General features: G+C 41.8%; 1 protein-coding gene across 1 annotated transcript in view; it reads right to left on the reverse strand.

The window, feature by feature from the left end:
* DIP2A (disco interacting protein 2 homolog A) overlaps window positions 1–22211 on the reverse strand; it is a 135962-nt gene that overhangs the window by 82555 nt on the left and 31196 nt on the right. The window contains exon 2 of the mRNA XM_059820804.1: window positions 12645–12716. Coding sequence (XP_059676787.1) covers window positions 12645–12716 — 72 coding nt within the window. The remainder of the gene's footprint in view (window positions 1–12644; window positions 12717–22211) is intronic.

Here is a 22211-nt window from a genome sequence, read left to right on the forward strand (position 1 = left end):
GAGAGGAGTGAGAATATGTGAGAGAAACAACTCTGCAGACCCCAAGGTCAGTGAAGAAGGAGGAGGAGGAGGTGCTCCAGGTGCCGGAGCAGAGGTTTCCCTGCAGCCCGTGGTGAAGACCATGGTGAGGCAGGCTGTGCCCTGCACCCATGGAGGTCCACGGTGGAGCAGATATCCACCTGCAGCCCGTGGAGGACCCCACGCTGGAGCAGGTGGATGCCCGAAGGAGGCTGTGATCCTGTGGGAAGCCCATGCTGGAGCAGGGTCCTGGCAGGACCTGTGGCCCCGTGGAGAGAGGAGCCCACGCTGGAGCAGGGTTGCTGGAGGGACTTGTGACCCCGCGGGGGACCCACGCTGGAGCAGTCTGTTCCTGAAGGACTGCACCCCGTGGAAAGGACCCATGCTGGAGCAGTTCGTGAACTGCAGCCCATGGGAAGGACCCATGTTGGAGAAGTTCGTGGAGAACTGTCTCCCATGGGAGGGACCCCACGCTGGAGCAGGGGAAGAGTGTGAGGAGGAAGGAGCGGCAGAAACGATGTGTGATGAACTGACCGCAACCCCCATTCCCCGTCCCCCTGCACCACTTGGGGGGAAGAGGTAGAGAAAATGGGGAGTGAAGTTGAGCCTGGGAAGAAGGGAGGGGTGGGGGGAAGGTGTTTTTTAAGATTTGGTTTTACTTCTCATTATCCTGCTCTGATTTTGATTGCTGATAAATTAAACTAATTTCCCCAAGTCGAGTCTGTTTTGCCCGTGATGGTAATTGGTGAGTGATCTCCCTATGTCCTTGTCCTGACCTACGAGCCTTTCGTCATATTTTCTCTCTCCTGTCCAGCTGAGGAAGGGGAGTGAGCGAGCGGCTGTGTGGTGATTAGTTGCCGACTGGGACTTAACCACGACAGCGAGGTTTAGGTAAGGTCTTTCCTGGCAGGTTTTTCAGCCATTTATTAATGTATGCAAGGAGTAGGGGCAGGGCCAGGTGTGCTGGAAATAGCCTCTCCTTCCCTGCTTCATACCTCATGGCAGAAGAGGTACCTCATTGCGTAGCACCTTCACACGAAGTATCTGCATGTAACCTCTTGATTTCACCATCACTAGGGTACCTCGTAGTCCTCAGAGTCTTCTCAAGCAAAGCTGCATAGCTGTGCTAACGCGTACCTAGCTTAAGTACAGCTCCACAATAACAGTCACGTTAATTCCAGATTTCTTTAACAGAATTTTAGATACAGTTATTTCCCACTGAAGCGTAAAGGTAAAAAAGCAAACTCTTCTCACCAAAATGACCTGAGATGCTAAAGTTTTACATGAAACACATACGCTGAGTCCTGGATCTTTTCATAGAAAACTCAAGGCAGGAGACTAAATGGAAATTATTCCTCAAGAGACTGATATCTGAGGACTGAGAACGTCTCTTTACTTTTTGGTCTGAGAAGCCTCACCTCAGTTATTAAGCATCCAGTCCTTACTCAGGTCATAGTTCAATTTTATCATTCTTTGCTGTCATACCACATCCCAGGACATATTACCTGATGCACATATTTTTGTCTTCAAGATCTGGAACAATCTAAGTGTTCCTATCTTCCGGGCCAGTGAAACTGAACAAGAGCCTACCCAATGTAATTTTTTTTACCCAGAATAAGATATAAGAAAATCGTGAGTTAAAAAAAATAGTAATAGGCATCATATACATGCATTATGCTTGACAGTCTTCCACTGTTGTGTAACATTTCCATCTGCTCCAGGAAGTAAACTTCAGCTCGAAAGTTTCCACTTGGAGAAAATGAAACAATTTTAAGGGCGTTATTACTTTCCATTAAAGGAAGCATACAATAGCAGCAAAACCCACAAAAGCATAGAAGAGACTCATTAAAAATTCTGTGAATCCAAATACTAGCTAGGAAACTAAAGTGCCTCGATGAAAATACCAATGGCAAGAGACATTCTTATTTAGACATTATGACAAGACTGGTAAGCAGAACACCTAGGCATCATTAGCTAGAACTTTTATTTCTCAAAATAATAGTCCGTTCTAAGCAGCAGTTCAGGAGATGCTTCACAAGCAGCCCAGCTCTAACGTAAGCAGATTCTGCCTGTCAATCACAGCCCAAATTAATATAAATTACTTAAGTGCCATGCAGCTCAGGTCTAATCAAAGCAGGCAGTGAAAGAAGCAGAAACCAGATATGAAAAGCCTCCGTGGCAGAGTCAGCAAAATCAACGCTGGGAGCAGGGAACGGCAGGTGAAGCACAGCAATCAGAGGAAGAGGGCTGGTGGTGCAGCACCCAGCTCCAGCAGAGAGCAACGGGACAATTCAGCCCCTGGACCTTGGAAGATCCCTGTTAAAACACTCCTTGCTTGGCTATCGACTTTAAAGGTGATGTTTGCCACATCACTTATATAAATTTGGTTATATTAGCTGCGCCAGCAGAGACAATGTCTATTTAAGCACACTAACTAGAAAAGAAGGAAGCAAGCTACCAAGGATGATGGATATAACCACATGGCGCAGTTGGCCAAAGGTCCTCAGACTTCAGATCCAGTTCCCCAAAATAGACAGAAACCTCAGGAAGCCAAGTCTCATTGACGCACCCAAGTAACTGCCCACTGAAGAGAAAAAGAGGTTCAACAAGATAATTCAGGGGCATCACAGAGAAATCCTGTTTCCATATTAGCAGCCCTAATGGAGGAGGAAAGTTCCTATGCAAGACAGCAGCAACCTAGTGAAGAGAAATTATTCCATAATGTGTCTGCTTGATAAGATGGCCAGATTTACTTTTGATTTGATAGATACCTCTCTAGGGAGAAGAAAAAGGGAACTACTGGTGAGGTCGCACCTGGAATCCTGTGTTCTGTTTTGGGTCCCTCACTCCAAGAAGGACATTGAGGTGCTGGAGTGTGTCCAGAGAAGGGCGATGAAGCTGGTGAGGGGTCTGGAGCACAAGTCTGATGAGGAGCGGCTGAGGGAGCTGGGGGTGTTCAGTCTGCAGAAGAGGAGGCTGAGGGGAGACCTTATCGCTCTCTACAACTACCTGAAAGGGGGTTGCAGAGAGGTGGGTGCTGGTCTCTTCTCCCAAGCGACAGGACAAGAGGAAATGGCCTCAAGTTGCACCAGGGGAGGTTCAGGCTGGATATTAGGACAAATTTCTTTCCTGAGAGAGTGGTGAAGCATTGGAAGAGGCTGCCCAGGGAGGTGGTGGAGTCACCATCCCTGGAGGTGTTCAAGGAACATGTGGACGTGGCACTGCGGGACATGGTTTAGTGGGCATGGTGGGGTTGGGTTGATGGTTGGACTGGATGATCTTACAGGTCTTTTCCAACCCTAGTGATACTGTCTTTCCACCATGACCCGAGTGTCTAGATTTCTGACAGTATCAGAGAGGGCTGTATGATGACTTGCCACCTGGGTGTAAAGGTGAAAAGTTCTCACAATGTATCTGAACATGGTCTTGCAAAATAGTGGAGATGAACCACCAGTAAGAGTTCATGTAGACACCAGTAAGGTAGGGAAGAGGTTTTGGAGTTGCAGCTTGAACTGTTTAGAAAGGAAGCTGAAGACCAGCACCTTCACAGTAGCATAATCATTCTTGGTAAAAGACGCAGAAGTACACCAGAAGATGGAGACAACATGTGCCTGAGGAAACTGTGGAACAAACGGTTCCAGTTAATTGAAACTGAAACAGAATTTCCAGTTAATTGAAACTGTTAAGAATAAGCAATGGCACAGTAAGCAACAGTGCATCTACAAGTGTAAGGAAGCAAAATTAACAGTCATGGCAGATGCTACCCCCTAGCTTCATCTCACACAGCAGATGACAGTCTTGTCTTCTATTTTGGAGATACCACTTTGGAATGTCTCCTTCCCTTCCCTCCAAGTGAAATATGATTTTCCTTTACAATGCAGTCATCTTTTCTTTTTCAGCGAGGCTCCCCATTCTTTCTGTATTTTTTTCCCCCTTAAAAGTCTGCTCCAGGCATCTTTTGCTGAAGCTTTAGCAAAACTAACGTTCCCACAGTACCGCCTAGGAGATGATGGAGAAGAGGGATCTGTACCACAGGCAAGAGCCAGAAACACCCACACGGGACTGTCGCCCATTCCAATCTTGCATCTCAACTTCTCCAGAGGGCATTTCAGCGGAAATACACTAACATAGGAAGGATGAAGTAGCACCTGCACATGTTCAGAGCAGAAGTCCTTCAGCTAATACCCAACACCAATCTCCTACTCAGCACAATCCATCAAATGGAAAGGAACTGGGATTTTATGGCTGCTTTCCTTGCTCAGAGAGTACCCAAGGAATTGGTCAGGGTGTAGGTACTAACACCAGGTTTAAGCAAAGGGGAAAACTCTAGATGAGCTAGAGAAGTTGGCTGGTACTCCGATGTGGAGGTTTGCTTACGATAAGCCCTTTGTCCAACCTCTCAGCTGTTAAACTAACTAATTCATATTTGCCATTACCACACCCTTCCGCAAATATTTTGAGGAGGTTTGCAATACGCTTCTTTGGGCAGTCATCCAGCTTACATAACCCTGTTTACATTGAAGAATAAACTCTTCCCCGATCTGCTTGTGCATAAATCCCCCCTTCCTTTTGCCTGTGCCTTGAAGCCAAAATCGGTTCGTTTGTTTTCAAGAGTAACAACCTGAGAAAAAGGAGTAACACCTCACATGCTTTTTAATATTTTGGGGGTTTAATGACCCAAACAAAGGAGAGCCATAAGTGATAAAACTGGAGCAGAGGAAACTGCAAACCAAATCATACCAAAGTTTATGCAGTAATGCAGTACCTTTTATTAGAACCAGTAATAGCTGGGACAAAGTCTACAAGAAGGGGAGAAAAAACCCCTTTGATTTCAGATATAATTCCTTTATCATACACTTCCTGTGCATCTGTAGGTACTTCACTTTTACCAGACATACCAGCTAGAAGAACATTTCTCTGCTTATAAAACCCCTGTTGGCAAAATCTGCTTGTATTATATGGCTTTCAAGCAATACCACCACTAATGATACTCATGGCGCTTTAAAATTTCAAACTGCCTTTATAAAGCCTTCACCAATAAAGATGTTGCAGTAGAAAACATCAGCTCTTGGGAACATACTAATTCCATGCTTAAATTTATTCCTGGCTGCTTTATATGCAGTGACAAGTGATAGGACAAGAGGAAATGGCCTCAAGTTGCACCAGGGGAGGTTTAGATTGGATATTAGGAAAAATTTCTTCACCGAAAGGGTTGTCAGGCGTTGGAACAGGCTGCCCGGGGAGGTGGTGGAGTCACCATCCCTGGAGGTATTTAAAAGACGCGTGGATGAGGCGCTCAGGGACATGGTTTAGTGGTGGACTTAGCAGGGTTAGGTTAACGGTTGGACTTGATGATCTGAAAGGTCCTTTCCAACCTAAACGATCCTATGATTCTATGAAATGACCAAAGGGCACTGACCGAATAGTATTTCTGTTTTAGGCCTCAAAGAGCTCCTTCGAGATCTATGAAAGAATAAGCTGAAATCACTTTTCCTTATTTTAAAAAATCTGAAGAACCATGTGTTTTAATAAAAAAAAAATATGATCAGCTTGTTTCCTTTAAGACTATTTAATCTTAATTATTCTCCAACTTAAATATAAGACAGCATTAGTAACAGAAGCGAAAGATGTCTCTGCATGTGTTAATTTGTCTCAGATTAAAGTGCTATGAAAAGTTGGCTTAACGGATAGTGTTGAATGACAGTTGGGACTTGCAATACTCAGACACAACATTTTGCTGTATTAAAAAGAAGCGACACGCTCAGGTTGCTTGGTATTTATAAAATGCAACATTTAGCATCGCTTTTAACTCAATAAACTAACCTGTCATTGGCTGCTGTACAGGGTTTTGGGGTTTTTGCCCTTTTTTTTTTAATCCTGAATATTAGAAATAATATTTTGTTAATGAGAATCAATTCAGGGCTTTTTGTTCTTACTAGTTTCACTATTACTCTATGAAAAAGTACACTGGAGACATACAAGTCTCTGTAATCCAACACAGGAAAACCCCAGGACAGCAAACTGACGTTAGCTCTCAAGAAAAGAGATGCAAAGCTTCACGTGGTCACAGCTTTTTCTTTTTTTATTTTTTTTTTTTCCCCCAGTCATAGAAGAAGCTTAACCTAAAGACCTTAGGGTTTCTAGGTCATACTTTATGCCAGATTTCACTCAGGTAAGCTTTCTCAAAACAATTATCAATCCGGACTAGTACTTACGCTTGACAAACACACCATGTTGTTTAAGTAACAGGTCCCAGAGGAAAATGAAGAATGTGTATTTTTTCAAGTTTATAAAGCAGAAGCATGTCTGCTTTAGTATTTACATATCTCTCCATTTTTGTTTTCTTTATATTTGTTATACTGTCACCGATAGATAAGCAGCAGTAGCAGTTGCACTATAGTTTATTTCACGATTAATCCATAAAAGCAACAATCTTAAAAATTTATTTGCCCAAGATGAAGATGGACATTTGGAACTTTTATGTGAAACCTGGTGGCTGAAGAGACAATCAGAGGCAGCAGGGGTGAAACGGTAGGTTTTAATTTGGCACCAAATGCTTCTTCTTGTACCAAATTAATTTCTGACATCTACCAAAACAGACCTGACATAAGAAAGCTAACAGGAACAGTCCGTTATGCGCTGGGGCTCATTACGATTGTGTTGCTGATGCAGAACAAGCCTGTATTATTGGATGATTCAGTGCAGGTCCACTACTGACTGCAGAAGTACGGCCTCAAGCTGGAGCAACTACGTTCAAGTCAGTAATAGAAGTCTCTTTCCTCATCTCAGGATTAGATGGAAATCAACCAAATTATTTTTCATGTATGATTTTATCTCATTTCTTCTGCTTTGGTTTGGCAGTGTTCTTGAATCTTTAATATTACCAGGTCCTAGCAGGTTCTTCTGACAAACAATTTTTTTTAAGCACTTAAGTACATTTGAAGTACATTTAAATACTTATAAAAAACCACTTCTGTTGCCCAAGACAATCTCTGAAATTCTCTTTTTCTTTTCCCAGCAGAGTTCGCCCACTGAGAGAGTGGTGAAGCACTGGAAGAGGCTGCCCAGGGAGGTGGTGGAGTCACCATCACTGGAGCTGTTCAAGGAACGTGTGGACGTGGCACTGCGGAACATGGTTTAATGGGCATGGTGGGGTTGGGTTGACGGTTGGGCTTGATGATCTTACAGGTCTTTTCCAACCTTAGTGATTCTGTGTGATTCTGTTCTATCTACCGCACCAAGATGTCTCTCAGACTGCCTCAGAGAATAATCTTGGAATTTATTCTTGTTGTTCTCACAAATGGCAAAAACAGGGAAAGGAAAGCTTACACACATCTTTTGTTCCCCAGAAATACAGGGCATTCAAGCCCTGATGACCTTGGGGTGCCTTGGCTAGGGAGAGGTCCCTGAGCTTATGAATGAGCATAGTGGCCAATCTGCAAATCCAGTACTGGCATGGAAGGTGTGCCTCAAGGGAATCCAGGTGCCCAGGGCACTGCTGTGATCCCACTGGCATTTGACAACTAATCTACGGGGTGGCAGCTGGCCTCAAATGCTAGCATGGAGTTTTCTCAACTGAAAGCATATTTAGACCAGGAAAATCTGACTCCTGAGACATTCAAGAGCTAGGAAGAAAACAACTCAAACACAGGCATATATAACTATATATATAGTGCTATATAGCTCTTATAATAACAATAATAATAATATATATAAAATATGCTCTAAATATTATATATAAAACCATGGAGCTGATTTCTTCATCTATAGAATATAGAAAATCTCTATGTTTATATATAGAACATACATAAAATCTATACTCTCTATATATTAAAAAATATAAATAAAGCAGCTACACTGGCCAAGCTTTTAAAACTACAGAAAATAATTCATATTTTTTAAAGAAATGGCTGGTAGGTGAGCAGGAAATTACCACAGTAGCAAAGGATGGTTCCAGGGTAATTCCCATTTAACAAAAGGGAAGGCAGATGACCTTGAACTGACTGGTTGCTGTCAGAACCTCTGAGGTTCTTATTTCATCTTCCCCTTTGGTTAAAATAGCTTTGAAATGGTTTCAAGTGTCTGGAGTATCAGCAGAATTCAGGTAATGGCACAACATTAAAAGAAAACTAAAAAGAAACCTACAGTTACCAACATATCACATTGGAGTCCAGAGAAGAAATTTTATTTATTTGACAGTCAACAATCAGCTCATGACATTCCGCTTCCTGACATGAATTTTCTAATGCTCCAATGACAAATGTAACTTCACAGGTAGACGCTGCCCGCTCTCCCAAGCACAGCACCCAAACCGCTTACAATGAAGCTTTTGGAGTTGCCACCGCCCCGGTATTGTTTCTCATTCCGAGATACATCCCACATGTGGGAATATAAAGGGATTCTAGACAGAAACAGTTCCTTCAACCATCACAAGTTTCCTGAAATTCAACAGAAAAACGACGATGAACATTGGCTACAAGGAAAAAAGGGAGAAGGGAGTACAGTATTTGCTCCCCATCAGGAAACTCTGCTCCTTTTATCATGTTATTTGTGAATCTTTTTACACCCAAGCTCTATCCACATTCAAAAGGTATTTTTGCAATGTGTCTGACGTTATCCATCACTGGGAAGCTTTGCCTAGCAGCACGCCAGGTTGCCTACAGATATTATTAATTATTTCCTCAGAGTTTTATCTGAAGTTTGGGTGCAGAGGTTGACTGAGGAAACGTATTACTGACTGACTACTGTTAAGGCTTGCTATTATTCAACACTTTTTTTTTTTTTCACTTTTCCACAGTGCATTCCGTTGGATTAGTGAAAGTTAACATGTTTGAATTAGTATTTGCCCGTAACTACGTAGTTTTATAGTTCCTAAGTGAAATCTAAGACTTCCGCTAACTCTTCATAACTGCGGGTTTCGAATTTTAGACTGCAAGCCAGCGCCTACAGGAGCGCGACTCCCGAATACTAACACGTTCTACTTAATTTTACTGTTAATTGAAAATATGCTTTGCAGCCACTTCTGTCTTTTTCTATTCACCAAGCCCTCTGTGGGGTTATTTAACACTGTCTGTATGATTTGGTTCCCCACAGATTTAGCTACACAGTGCAACAGAAACTTAATCCAATCCATTTCACTTGTCATTGAAAGAGTAGGAGTTCTCATACAATTAGTTTTTACGCGGCAGCTGATGAGGTATAACATGAAAAGTTAAACTTCCAGAACTCCAATCTTACGAGTACATGAGTATTTTTAAGACACAAAGATCATACAGCTTGTTGATTCATAAATATTTGTTAAAAGATTCCCATCAACTACCCGTGTAAATCTGAACTCTATGCTTAGTTACCTGTTTCCAATTTCTAACAAGATAGAAGAATCACTTACCCCAAAATAGTAGAAAACCACATTCAAGACTAAGTTGGAGAACCTACAGCAGATTCACAGAACAGTCACCCTTTCCTCTCAATTTAAGCCATCTCTTTCGACAGTTGCTTCCAAACCTGTGCCACCACTTTTTCCTTCTTCACGATTACCACATCAACATGCAGTCCTACCGAGTTCTCTAATCATTTCGTATTTCATAAACTTACAGTAATCAAAAGCTTTCATTTCAAACAATTTCCCCATTACTCCTTTTTCTACTTTCCTGCCTCTTACCAGGAATTCTGTTTCTCACTCGGTACTTTCACTGCCCACCCTACACTTCGTTAAAAACCTTACAAATCAGCAGAATTGTACTATCAGCTAAAGTTTCATAAGACAACAAGTTTTGTGAAATTCAAATAAGTACTGAAGAACATGAGATAAAATCAACCGGTCAGCAGCGTTTACCTCATACACCAAGAGAGAAAAAGATGACAACGCATATACTTGGAAAGGAAATGATGACCAAATCAACTTTCAAAAGACATGAGTTATGGGTCCCGGGGATGGCCGAATCACAGACTAAGAGCTCTTCAAATCTAAAATGCTGACACCCGTCAGTCTGCAAAATCTTGATGGATACCGGGAAACAATGAAACCTATCAGGAATGCTACTGAGCAAAGGGCGTTACAACAAATCCTGCGATCAAATTGTTAATGATAAAAAAAAAATCACTGCAGGCTCAAAGCCACGGGGACTCCCACACATTAATCTGAGCCATGCTGAAGCTGTGTCAATTAACAAAATTCCAAGCTAGAACTGGGTTAATGGAACATATGTCAGGAAACTGAAATAAGTAGTTAGCTTAGGGTTTTAAGCAAACTTTGTCTTTTTGCCAAAGTATCATTCTTTGTGCTCAGAGGCAGACAGCCCGCTCACTCTTTTTAGCATACTAAAGCTAGATTCCTGTCACCTTAATTCAAAGCTAGGCAGAAGCGGTAGACAAATCGGGTAATCCAGTATTTCCTAGAAAATGTGGTATCAAGCAAGTAGGACAAACCATAGGATCAGCTAATTTTCAACCACTCCTTAAGGTGATTAGGGAAAACCTGGCTGAACAAGGAGAAATTTTTAAGCAGCTGGAAATCTAAAGGGACCTAGGATTCTTTTTTGAGCCTAATATCAGATTACAGACAAACTAGGAGACTGCTGAATTGCACTGCCACCTCCTTCGGGCATGTTTTCTTACAATTATTGTCCAGGATGTTAAGGTGTTAACCTAGATTATATGAAGTCACTTCTCCTGAATGAAACACTCCTGAACACCTCAAGTTTGAAAGAGAAGCTTCAGTGAAAACAAATCTAAAAAAGTGCCATTAACTTATTTTCCCTACCCTTTTTTTTTCTTCCAAAGGTGTCTAAGAAGTCAATTCTGTAGTTTCATACGCCACTTCAGCTGAGCGAGCTCCTGAATGAGCAGGTTACCTAAATAGGGTATTACAAAATACCTTTGGAAATTATACAGGTATCACAGCAGGCTTCCAGAACAGACAACTGAATTTCATCAGTCTAACACCCCTGGAAACCCTGCACCGGAGTCAGTGTTGCTTCTAAGATCCCAAGAGTTAGAACATGACACGGGGCCAGCAGTATTCACACAGAAAAGGGGAACAAAGGTGCTTTACACTGCGTCGTAGCTTTAAACTTACTTAAAGTACGGAAGACAAAGTGCTGTACTTTCCTAAGCTGCACTTGAGAGCTCCGAACTTGAACAGTCTGTGCAAACAGCCTTTCAGTTTAAGGGTTGAGAGGGAAAATAATAAATAAATAAAATCACTATCAATAGAAAGGAGAGTAAATCAATGGTTATGAGAGATAAAAACAAGAGATAGAAATCGAAAGACAAGACTTTCTAGTAGACAGAGTTAATCGACAGAATATTTCTCATAACTGTTAATCCTCAGCCAAAATTCATACTTAGCCTGGCCAAAGTCTTTAACTAAGCTGAGTTGGAGGATAGGGTATTCTGAACAGAAAATCAAGACAGTTCCTTAGAGAATAATGGTGTAAGGAGGAGAAGCTCTGGGAGGTAAAGCTAGAGCTTGCTGTTGGCTGCAGTATTTATCAAAAAAAATCGAGACTGTTTCTATTCAAGGAATGAGCCATTTTATAGAGATGAGTTAGGTCTTGCGTGGTCTACAGAGTCTTATAAATTTGCTAAGGGAAAAGCTACAGCTGTTCTAAAAAAGAAAAAACCCACAAAAAATCCCACAACGAACCTGTGCTAAGACCCCAGATCACATTCTAACTGTTCAATGCCAAATACACACCATAAAACTTTTTCTAAAACACCACAACTCAGCAGTCAGCAGAACTCATGAAAACAAAAATTTGTCTATCCTACCACAAAGAGCCACAGGAGTCACTGCACCAAGATTTCAAAAGCAAAAGAGACTATCATCTAGTTCAGCAATTTGCACAAAACTGGCTGGAAATGCCCATTCCTCCTTCAAATCAATAACTTCTGTAAATATCAAACCCAAACCAGGACCAAAATCACAGCATTAATCCCTCTGTTCTCTGATCTGAAAGCATAACACTAACACTGTAAAATAATACCTGTTATTCTTTTTCTCTCATCTATCTACAGTGCCTCATTATCAGTTCCATCCATCTCGGTTGTCTTCTCATTTTCCCTTATCTCAACCGGAATCTCTCAAGCTACAGAAGAATTGACCTAGGGTTGTTTTACCAGACCAAAGCTCAATGGCAGCACAACAGCTTTAACCTGAGTGACGTTAAGTGTCCTAGTATAAAAATAAATATAAAAAGTTGGGCATTTAGCTTTTGGCTAAATGGGGGGGGGGGGGGGGGGAGCAGAGGGTACGTGCAAAAAACCACACTAAAGAACGAGAGTGATGACTAGTGAGTGTTTTCATTTAATGAAACTGGCCAACTTGCTTTCAGGATTAACTTTACTCATTTTTAAAATTATCTTAAAAAGTCTTGGATGCAGTTCTCAAACTAGAGTTTGCTGACAAAAATGTTCCCATTTAACATTTCACATAAAATGTTAAAAAAACCATTTTAGACTTTCCTCTTGTTCTGCACTTCTCTGTAACAGCCATTTTCCACTACTGGTTGGAGGCCATGTCAATCAAACACTATTAATTCATCTATTCTATTTAGTGAGAACTTTTCCATTACGTATTTTCACAGATTTAGCACAAAACATGTAACTTATATGCAGTCTCTTACCTTGAATTAGTGGTATGTACCGTGCTAACAGCTTTGCTCTTTTCTTTTCATATCCTTTCTGAGTGATGTCTCCTAAAGAAACAAAGAAATAAATTCATATGGTTTTGAAGAGTTTTTAAATAAGCCTTCTCATTTTCATGATACCTATGACTGAACTCGCTAACTTCAAATCAGTCACATTCTGACATGCCCAGGTCGTCGTTGCTAGACATTCATGGCCATATACACGAGCGCCATCTGTGTACCTATGAAAATGAGTGTCTTGGAGGTATACAACAGACGAATAGTGGGTTTGTCTGCAGCACCTGTGTTGAACCTGGTTCTGGAGATATTTACCGTAACGCAGAACGCAGCGCTTAAAGATTTGCAGCACAGCAGAAGCCAACGAAGCTGACAAGCCTGGCTCTGCACCCTTCTGGGGCATCAGAAATGCTCAATATACCATGGCTTGAGAGAACATCTCCAGCACACCTTTGTCGAGCCTTTCAAACCATGTCGTCCACTCTGCACCGCGCAGCACATCAGTCTCCGCTTTCAAAATCTAGGAGGTGATAATCTCCTTCTAGCACTAGTTTTTATTCACAGTTGTCATCTGATATCCAGTTTTAAACCTGTACTGCAGACTCCACTGGTAAAATGTGATGTCTTTTCACGCAGACTAGAATAAAAGGAAAACTACGGAAAGCCAAAGTAAGTTTGAGACATTTCAGAATCTGTACTTCCATGATTCTATCAACAGAACAAGGTGGCTTCATGCAAAACCAGCAGCCAGCTTAGTATAAAAATAAAAAGTCCAACCACCACCACCACAATTTTACAACCTTTGTCCGTTTTCTAGATCTCAGCATAGACATGGAAAGAGTGATCTCAAATAACCTGAAACCACTCCCAGCTCCCAAAATTCACATATGCTTAGACAGTGAAATACTATGCAGTTCCACTAACACAGTGGACTTTTATCGCTCCATACCTGGCAAAGGTATCACAACAGCATGAAATATAACCAGGATTAAAGATATTAAATATATCTGATGATATTTTTGAAAACGTACTGAAGTAGAAGGTGAATTTTAGAAATGCAGGCAGATAATCAGCTTGACTTTAATTAGGACACAAAAGTAAAATTTATATTGAGATCTTTCCTTCAAGCACATGCCTCCAGCAACGTATTGGTAAAAGAGTGTATCAAAGCAAACTATGGAGAAGAAGAAAAAAAAAAAAAGGCATGAATGACGTATATACGGATTAAGTAAAACAGCCTACCTCTGGCCATTTGCTTTCTGCCAAACCTGAAACTTTTTCTCCATCTTATTCACACAAAATCAAAACTTAATGTCTGGAAACCATAAAAGGAGTAAAAAAAAAAACCACCACACCACCAAAAAAACCCCCATAAAAGTTCTGTGCATCTTAGCATGAATGTTGCTTTAATGGATTTAGGTCTTGCATTTGCCAGAACTCCAAGAATACGGAGGTTCTGCGCTATTTCCAAGACCTCTCTGACCTCAGTCATCAGGCGTGCAGTAAGAGCTGACAACGTGTCCCAGACCCAGGACTTTGTTGGGTATCTGTCTTTATCCTTACCAAAGTTTTCTGCAGACAACCAGCAGAACCCAAGAGTTATGAGGGCAATCCAAAGAAAGACAGAGCATGATTTCCACGGGATTCATTCCCTTTGGAAATGAGGTTATAAAATTATGTGTATGATTATGTTACTAGTAACAGTCTCATTTTTAATTCATCCAGATGAGTGGCATGGCTTGGGTATGCAGAAGCAAGAACCCTTTTTCTTCAGTCAGATTTTATACAGAAAAGTTCTTACTCTGTATTTTAAAATGTTTCTAGGGTATTTGCCTTTATACATAAGGATTGGGTTGGGTTTTTATTTAATATTGCCCATAGCAATATGTGCTCTAAACACATTTCCTCAAACATCCACCTCCCTCCTACATCAGGACACTGCTCACAGAAATAGTCACTTCATTCTACAACCACCCTCCGCGCAATTAAGTGAATATGAATAATTTAAAGGTACTGACAGTATGCGAAAACAAGCAATGAGAGCTTGAAGATACTGTTCAAAACAGATAAGAAAAAAATGCAAATCCTGGAGTGCTTCAACCATTGCGGGTATTTCAAACTATAACCAAACAGAATCTGTCAGTTTTTACTCATAAACCTGTGTAAATGTTTCATATCAAGTTTAGACACAAGACAGAAATGCTTTGGTTATCGTTTCTCTTGAGCAGAAAATTTTTCAGCGGAAGAAATATATAGAAATATAATTTTTAATATATATATGTATGTTATATATCAAAACAGGAATGAAATCAAAACAAAACAAAACACACAAATGCCCAAGCAGATTCTTGTGCCTGGGAATAGCTGATCAAAATGACAAATTACACTCTAAATCATTTCTACAAAGACAGAAAAAGGATACCGAGAAAGATGCATCATTTTCAGTTACGGAAGAAAAAAACCAAAACCCAAAAGCCACCAGTCAAGAAGCACCAGCAGGAAAACGAGTTTGTCTTACAACATAAGTAAGTTGGAAGACTAAAGCAATCTCAGCAAATTCTTTTAAGTGACAAATGCTGTACGTAACACAAAATTTGCCATGCTGTAACTTCAGCGAGGACAGTAATACTCACAGCTCCATAAATGATTCGCGTAATCCCTAAATCAAATCTCTGCGCAGATCAGCTACCTTGCCAGGTGTCACCCAACTGAAGAGGTACGCCATGGAAGCAGCAGATCAAAAGACAGGGTTGAAAAGAAAGTCTCATTGAAACTGGAATATCTCAGACTTTGGCTTCTCACTGCATTTGGAAATTCTCTGAATTTACTGGAACGCTGACTTGAAGAATTTTCCTTGAATCGCGTTAAGAAAAGTCCAAAGTCAAAAGCATCTCTGTCGACTTTCGCAGCCCCACTGGCAAGTCAGACTTTGCTGCCAGGCAAAGCTTTTCTTTGTTCCTTTCTCAAAAGCTTGGGGGCGGATTCCTCCTGACAATTGCTCCCCCCGCCTCACCCTCAGAGCCTCAGTGGGATTAACCCATCATTTGGGGTTCTTTGTGATCCCTCACCTCTTCCCAAAAGAGCTGCTTAGCCACATCTGGCACGGCGGGGCCACAGCTGCTGTCATTTAGCCTCACTTTCTCCCTCGTTATTAGATTGCACAAAAGCAATATGAGGTTCCTCAGGCTCAGCAAACCAGCTGGGAAGCCTGGATAAAGCTAGACACTGGGCTGAGCTGTTAGTTCTCTGGCCGGAGTATCTGACACATTGTAAAATATGTCAGAGACTCCAAGAAAATTAGTCTAGGCAGAGATGAAAGCGTTGGCATTTCTTAAAATAATCTATAAAAATTATTTTCTTACTTAGCGCTCAAAGAATCTGTCATGCACTTACCCCAAATCTACCAAGGGGTGGTTTTATTTCCCAACGTTAGCACGATAGCCAACAGAATCTTAATGCCAAATTAACTAAATAAATATTACCTGCATTTTATTGGGTTTTTACGAATTATTTTTCATTGGCTATCCACTTGGTGGGTTCAAAAATTTCAACTAGCTAATTCTTAATTCTGAAAAGCAGAAGGTGAACCCTGCGTAAGTGCTTCAATGCTCTTCAAAACCCACAAGAATAGGAAACAAGCACACGCTTCACTGCCTGGATACAGCTGTCACGCCTCAGCGCAAAATCCTCACACTGCAAAACCCTGACCTTGTAATCGCAAGTATTTTATGGCAGCTCAATCCACTGGATAACAATGCTTAGGAAAAGCTTTTCTTTAACTAGGAATTGGGCATATTTGAGCTTTGTAGTTCATAAATAAACACAGCGTGTCTAACAGAGAACGTTATTTCCTTGATCACCACCAGAAAAGGACACCCACAAGCGCGGCAGCCTCTCCTCCTCAGTGCACGAACACATCCCGTGCTGCTCCAGCTCCTTGGTAGCTTTGTATCCCTACGCTGAGGAGTCCTTGAAGGCTTCTGATGGAGAAGGGAAGATGAGCAAGATGCAGACAGGCACTGAACAGCTCATGGAAAGGTGCGCTCGCTATGAAGTGACTGATTTCTCCAGTCCTTAATCGGTAGTTTGCACTTAAATTCTCACTGGGAGCAGCTATAAGAAACCACACACTACACTGTGCTGGGAGTAAGTCTCAAGGGTCCACTGTGTAAACACTCTCTGCAAGATCACGGTGCGTCCCGTACAGCTGAGGCTGGCTCTGCGAGAGCCTAGTACTTACTAAAGGTAAGGAAATGGCTCCAGGTCGCCAATTTGCAGAGGTCAAAACCAGAGATGTTTCTAAAAGAGATGACTGTGCATCAAACATGGATGAAAACAGTAAGATGCATTGGATCTGCAAGACAAAACCTTTAAGGATTCCACTGTTTGGCCACTGGTGAGCACAACCACAATCTCAGGTATATCAACTATCGACAAATCGCTACAGGAACTTTTGCCAATTCCTTCAGTACGAAGTCAAAGTCAAGGGTGTGAATACTGGCTTCTGCCTGAAGAGGTGGCTCTTGGATGGTTTGAAAAGGCAGGCAGGTTGCCAGCCAAAACATAACTCAGAAGTCACCTGTGGAAAAATTTAAAGTAAATGGCCAGTATTTCTGGGGACAGGTTGTCACCGTATTTGAAGGGTTGGTGGAGTCAGAAGAATCAACTCAGCAGTCATCATGTCTAATTCTACCTCTTAGACATGCTTGGTAAATATTTTGTTAAAAGAAAAACTCAATAAGCTTTATTTTGCATTATCCTAGAAGTATTATAAAAGGAACACTGCATTGCTACACGATTTTGACTTACTTCAAAGTCTGAAACAACAAAAAATTGCAAAAGAAATAATTACTCCGACATCTGTGATTTTGTCCGCTGTGAAAACAAAAATAATCAAGGCATCTCTAAGAACTATGACGAGAGTCAACACTAAGGAAAGCCAGTAACACTTGGTGTAACAGCTGAGGAATTGAAAAATGGGGCTGAGGAACATTGAACCATGCAGGCACCAGAAGAAATAGCTCAATTTCTCACGTTATCTGTCCTTCACAGTAAATAATGTGTCAACCAGTCCTGATGAAATTGCTGATAATGGAAGCCCATAGGAAGAGAAAAAAGACCTCACCGATACAATGGCTGATGACAACAGAACCATCAATGGATGGTTCATCTCCTGTGCAACAGGGCAAACTTCCAAAACTACAGGTGTTTGAGCATGAAGACCACAGAGATCATGAACTTCTGAGGCATATCGTGCATGTGCATTGCAAGCTTAAGCATTCTTGATACAGCCTAAGAGAGTGCCAGTGAGTTGGGCAGGAGTGTTGATCTGCTGGAGGGCAGGAAGGCTCTGCAGAGGGATCTGGACAGGCTGGATCCATGGGCTGAGGCCAATTGCATGAGGTTCAACAAGGCCAAGTGCCGGGTCCTGCACTTGGGTCACAACAACCCCATGCAATGCTGCAGGCTTGGGGACGAGTGGCTAGAAAGCTGCCCATCGGAAAAGGACCTGGGGGTGTTGGTCAACAGCCGGCTGAAGATGAGCCAGCAGTGTGCCCAGGTGGCCAAGAAGGCCAACGGCATCCTGGCCTGTATCAGAAATAGTGTGGCCAGCAGGAACTAGGGAAGTGATCATCCCCCTTGTACTTGGCACAGGTGAGGCTGTACCTCAAATCCTGTGTTCAGTTTTGGGCCCCTCACTACAAGAAGGACATGGAGGTGCTGGAGCGTGTCCAGAGAAGGGCGACGGAGCTGGTGAGGGGTCTGGAGCACAAGTCTGATGAGGAGCGGCTGAGGGAACTGGGGTTGTTCAGTCTGGAGAAGAGGAGGCTGAGGGGAGACCTCATCGCTCTCTACAACTACCTGAGAGGGGGTTGCAGAGAGGTGGGTGTTGGTCTCTTCTCCCAAGTGACAAGTGACAGGACTAGAGGAAATGGCCTCAAGTTGCACCAGGGGAGGTTCAGGCTGGATATTAGGAAAAATGTCTTTACTGAGAGAGTGGTGAAACACTGGAACAGGCTGCCCAGGGAGGTGGTGGAGTCACCATCACTGGAGGTGTTCAAGGAACATGCGGACGTGGCACTGCGGGACATGGTTTAGTGGGCATGGTGGGGTTGGGGTGATGGTTGGACTTGATGATCTTGCAGGTCTTTTACAACCTTAGTGATTCTGTGAAATCATGCCCAACATCAACAGGGAGAAAGTTCCTTAAGGATGCTTTCTACTCAAAGGCTTGAAACCAATACAGGCAAGTAATACTTAGTAAAGCATGACGAAACCATCTGAACAACAATCCCTATTACAAAATCTCAAGGACGCTGTTCTCTCAAACACAGCTCTTAGAACTGCCGTAAGCAGAGACTGAAAAAAAAAAGTCCACACTCCTAGGAGTACAACATTTATCTTTTCATCAAGATGCATTTACAGTAGATCAGCAGGCTTCAGAAAGACCTTGCTAACAGTAAGCAATGTGTAAAAGATTGAAAATAGAGACAGCATGACAGTAGGATAAAGCTATTTGTTCATCAATGGCAAGATCCACAGCAGTTGTCACATGTAATTGCTGAAATGAATACTGAGTCATGATGGTAAGTCAGATCTATATTCTCATCCGTATACGATACATCTCAAGCAATGTCACATATCCTTTGTTACCCAGCTTTCGAACTCCAAAGTACGCGATTTGTTAGAGCGCCCTGGTAGCCAATACCGGTTGCTGATACCCTGAACAGGCTGCAGTGCTGAAATACAGCAGGATGGTTGTATTTATGCCTAAGAGGAAGAAGAGGAGCAAGAGGAGGAAGAAGAGGAGCAGCTCTCCTGGGTGCTGAACTCCCTCAGCGGGCAGGGCTGTGCCTCACAGGGCATCTTCTGCTGTGGCATTCAAGAGCAGCAGAAAGGCAAGGGCAGTACCTTACCAAACAGCTATTCTCCTGTTAACACCTGATACCAAAACAAAGACCAAGTCATAAAAATGCCCGCCAAGGGTGACGCTTAATTGAAATCAAAGTCTCAAAATCAAGTATTATGAGGGTGTTGCCAAAGTCTAACATTTTCTTTTGAAGAAGGTGAAACCAGCACAATTGCAACCCCTGATAAAGGGGCTGATGGACGAGCCCCCAAGTAGCCAAGCCCACTGCAGCAATAGCAGTGAAGAAGAAATGTTCTGTTAAGCCTTCCCTCTGGGACTGCTGAACTTGTGGATGAGAGGACTAACCCCAGAGTTCTAAGACTATGATCTCACATGCATGAGTACTTGCCACACGGGCGAGGAGTGCCACGCTATCCAGCAAAGGAGGGAAAGCAAGAGACGTGGGGAGGTCACAGTCCTCTCTGGGATTAAAGGGCAGAGCTGACAAAGTTGACTGATGTCTTACTGGCTTGGGGGAAAAAAAAAACACACCAAAACTTTATTATCCACATGAAGTTTTGTGGACTTGTCCGAAAGATCATCACACAGCTTACACGCACTGTTTAAATACATTTAAAGGCTTGACCTAGCAAACATTTAGGAAGACATGTTCCCTTCCAGGGCTGCAGACATGCTTCATATGAACGTGGAATCTGACAGTCGCAAGTAGTTCAAAGTTGAAATACGACCTTGAGAGAAGTCCCTGAAGATGAACCAAAGATCAACATACAAACCCTTAAAGAGAAACTGTAGAAATATTGGAAAGGAAGGGGGAAGGTTAAGAAAAACTTGCAGAAATGAAACACACTTAAGAAAACTGGAATTGGTTTGGGGATGTGTCTTCTCCATATACAAACCCAGGAGCTTCAAGCTGGGCCACATCCAGGTGCGCCATCAACAGATTCTGACGAGTGACAGTTCACAATCATTCTTACTAACTCTCAAGTTTTAATCACCACTTAAATCTGAAAACCAGAACAACTCTCCCAAACCTACTGCTAGCACCCACTACAAGCTTTGGTAACCTGCTACACATTCTTCTCCCACATACCACACTTTTTGTATAAATCAGGCAAAAACCAAACTGATCAACAGGTGATAAAGGAACTAGGAGATGAAAATCATTACTTGCAATTAAAGAAATGGTTTTGGACCTCCCAACTATGCAGAAGCCAACACTTGCTGTCTCTGGTAGGTCTGTGCTGTTTAAATCTGAGAATCAAAACGTTCTGGAAAAAAATTAAAATTCTTCCGTAACTATCACTTACCCCTATCTGGAAACGGGTGCACTTATTAAACAAACCGGTTCCAAACTGGATGCACATCAACACAGCTCTTCTGTAAACCACAGCGGGTTTTTTTTCTCCTTTTTCTGCCAGCTGAGGAATGACCACTTTTTCCTGGGCAAAATAGCAGCTTACCACTAGATTCCTTCCCTAACAGCTGAATTATTAATCAACAGCGCATTGATAAACCAGAAGGACATCTCACAACTGTCTGTAAATAAGTAGTCTATTAAGTTGTCTTGGTTCTACATTTTTAGCTACTCATATTTTTCCAGTTTCAACCTTAACCTTTGATTCTTTTCCTAAAATTGTATTACAAGCTGTATTCCAGCATTACTGAACTTTATACTGAAATAAGTGACTGTACACAGATTAGTTATACTGCTAAACTCAGCGGTTTGGGGTTTTTTTTTTTGGTTAAGAGCGGTAAGTACATCTGTTTCCAATTGTTTGCTCTTCTATAAAACTCATGCTTTGCAATCATGGCTATAAAGAAGCACTTTTAATTTATCATGTAATCTGAAGTCCATTCTGGCACGCAATTTCTAGCGAAAAGCCCCAATTTTTTTCTCCTCTATACAACATAGCTTCATTCCAAGACTCATGGTATACCACAGTATTTCAGCCACAGCTAAGCTTATGTTCACGTTGCCTTTGAAAAGCATAGAAAACTGTAGCCGCATGAGAAGTGGGTGAAGCTTTATCTCTAACATCCAGAAAAGAACACTTCCTTACATCTGTAAGTTTGCAAAATATTCAAAGAGCGGTCCTTTATCCTGAATCACTGCTATTTTCTGAAGGGCTATCGACTGATGCTTTAATTTAGTTTGCATATGATAAGCTAAGTGAAGTGTGAAAATATCTTGATTATCATCTTTCATATTATACAAATCTGTTAAAAATGGAAATAAGTGACATCTGATCATTCCATACGGTGATGAGTTTGACTAACCTATAAGACATTCTATTTCGAAGATCCTATTTTAAACACCCTGAGAGTATCATGATGCCTTTTAAGCAGTATTAGAAGTTTAGCACAACTTCACTGAAAATGTATGTTATTGGTAATTCCTAATTTGCAGAAGGGCTTTCATCCCTCTGCCAGAATTTAAGTCATCAAAGTACAAAACCTGTCTGCATGTAAAAGTAGTAACGTGGAGATACACAACTACTTAAATGTACGCAGTTTCTTTAAACCTTTGCATACACAATGAAATCACTGAAACATCAAGTTATAGAAACCAGACAAATATTGACTAGCGTATTGCATGTATCTTAATGACAGAAAGGGGAGTGACTTTAACAGCGTTAGCAGCAGAAGACTAAGTTTTGCCACTTTGCGCACAATTA

This window comes from Gavia stellata, chromosome 8, assembly GCF_030936135.1.
Source record: "Gavia stellata isolate bGavSte3 chromosome 8, bGavSte3.hap2, whole genome shotgun sequence".
Classification (NCBI taxonomy): Eukaryota; Metazoa; Chordata; class Aves; order Gaviiformes; family Gaviidae; genus Gavia; species Gavia stellata.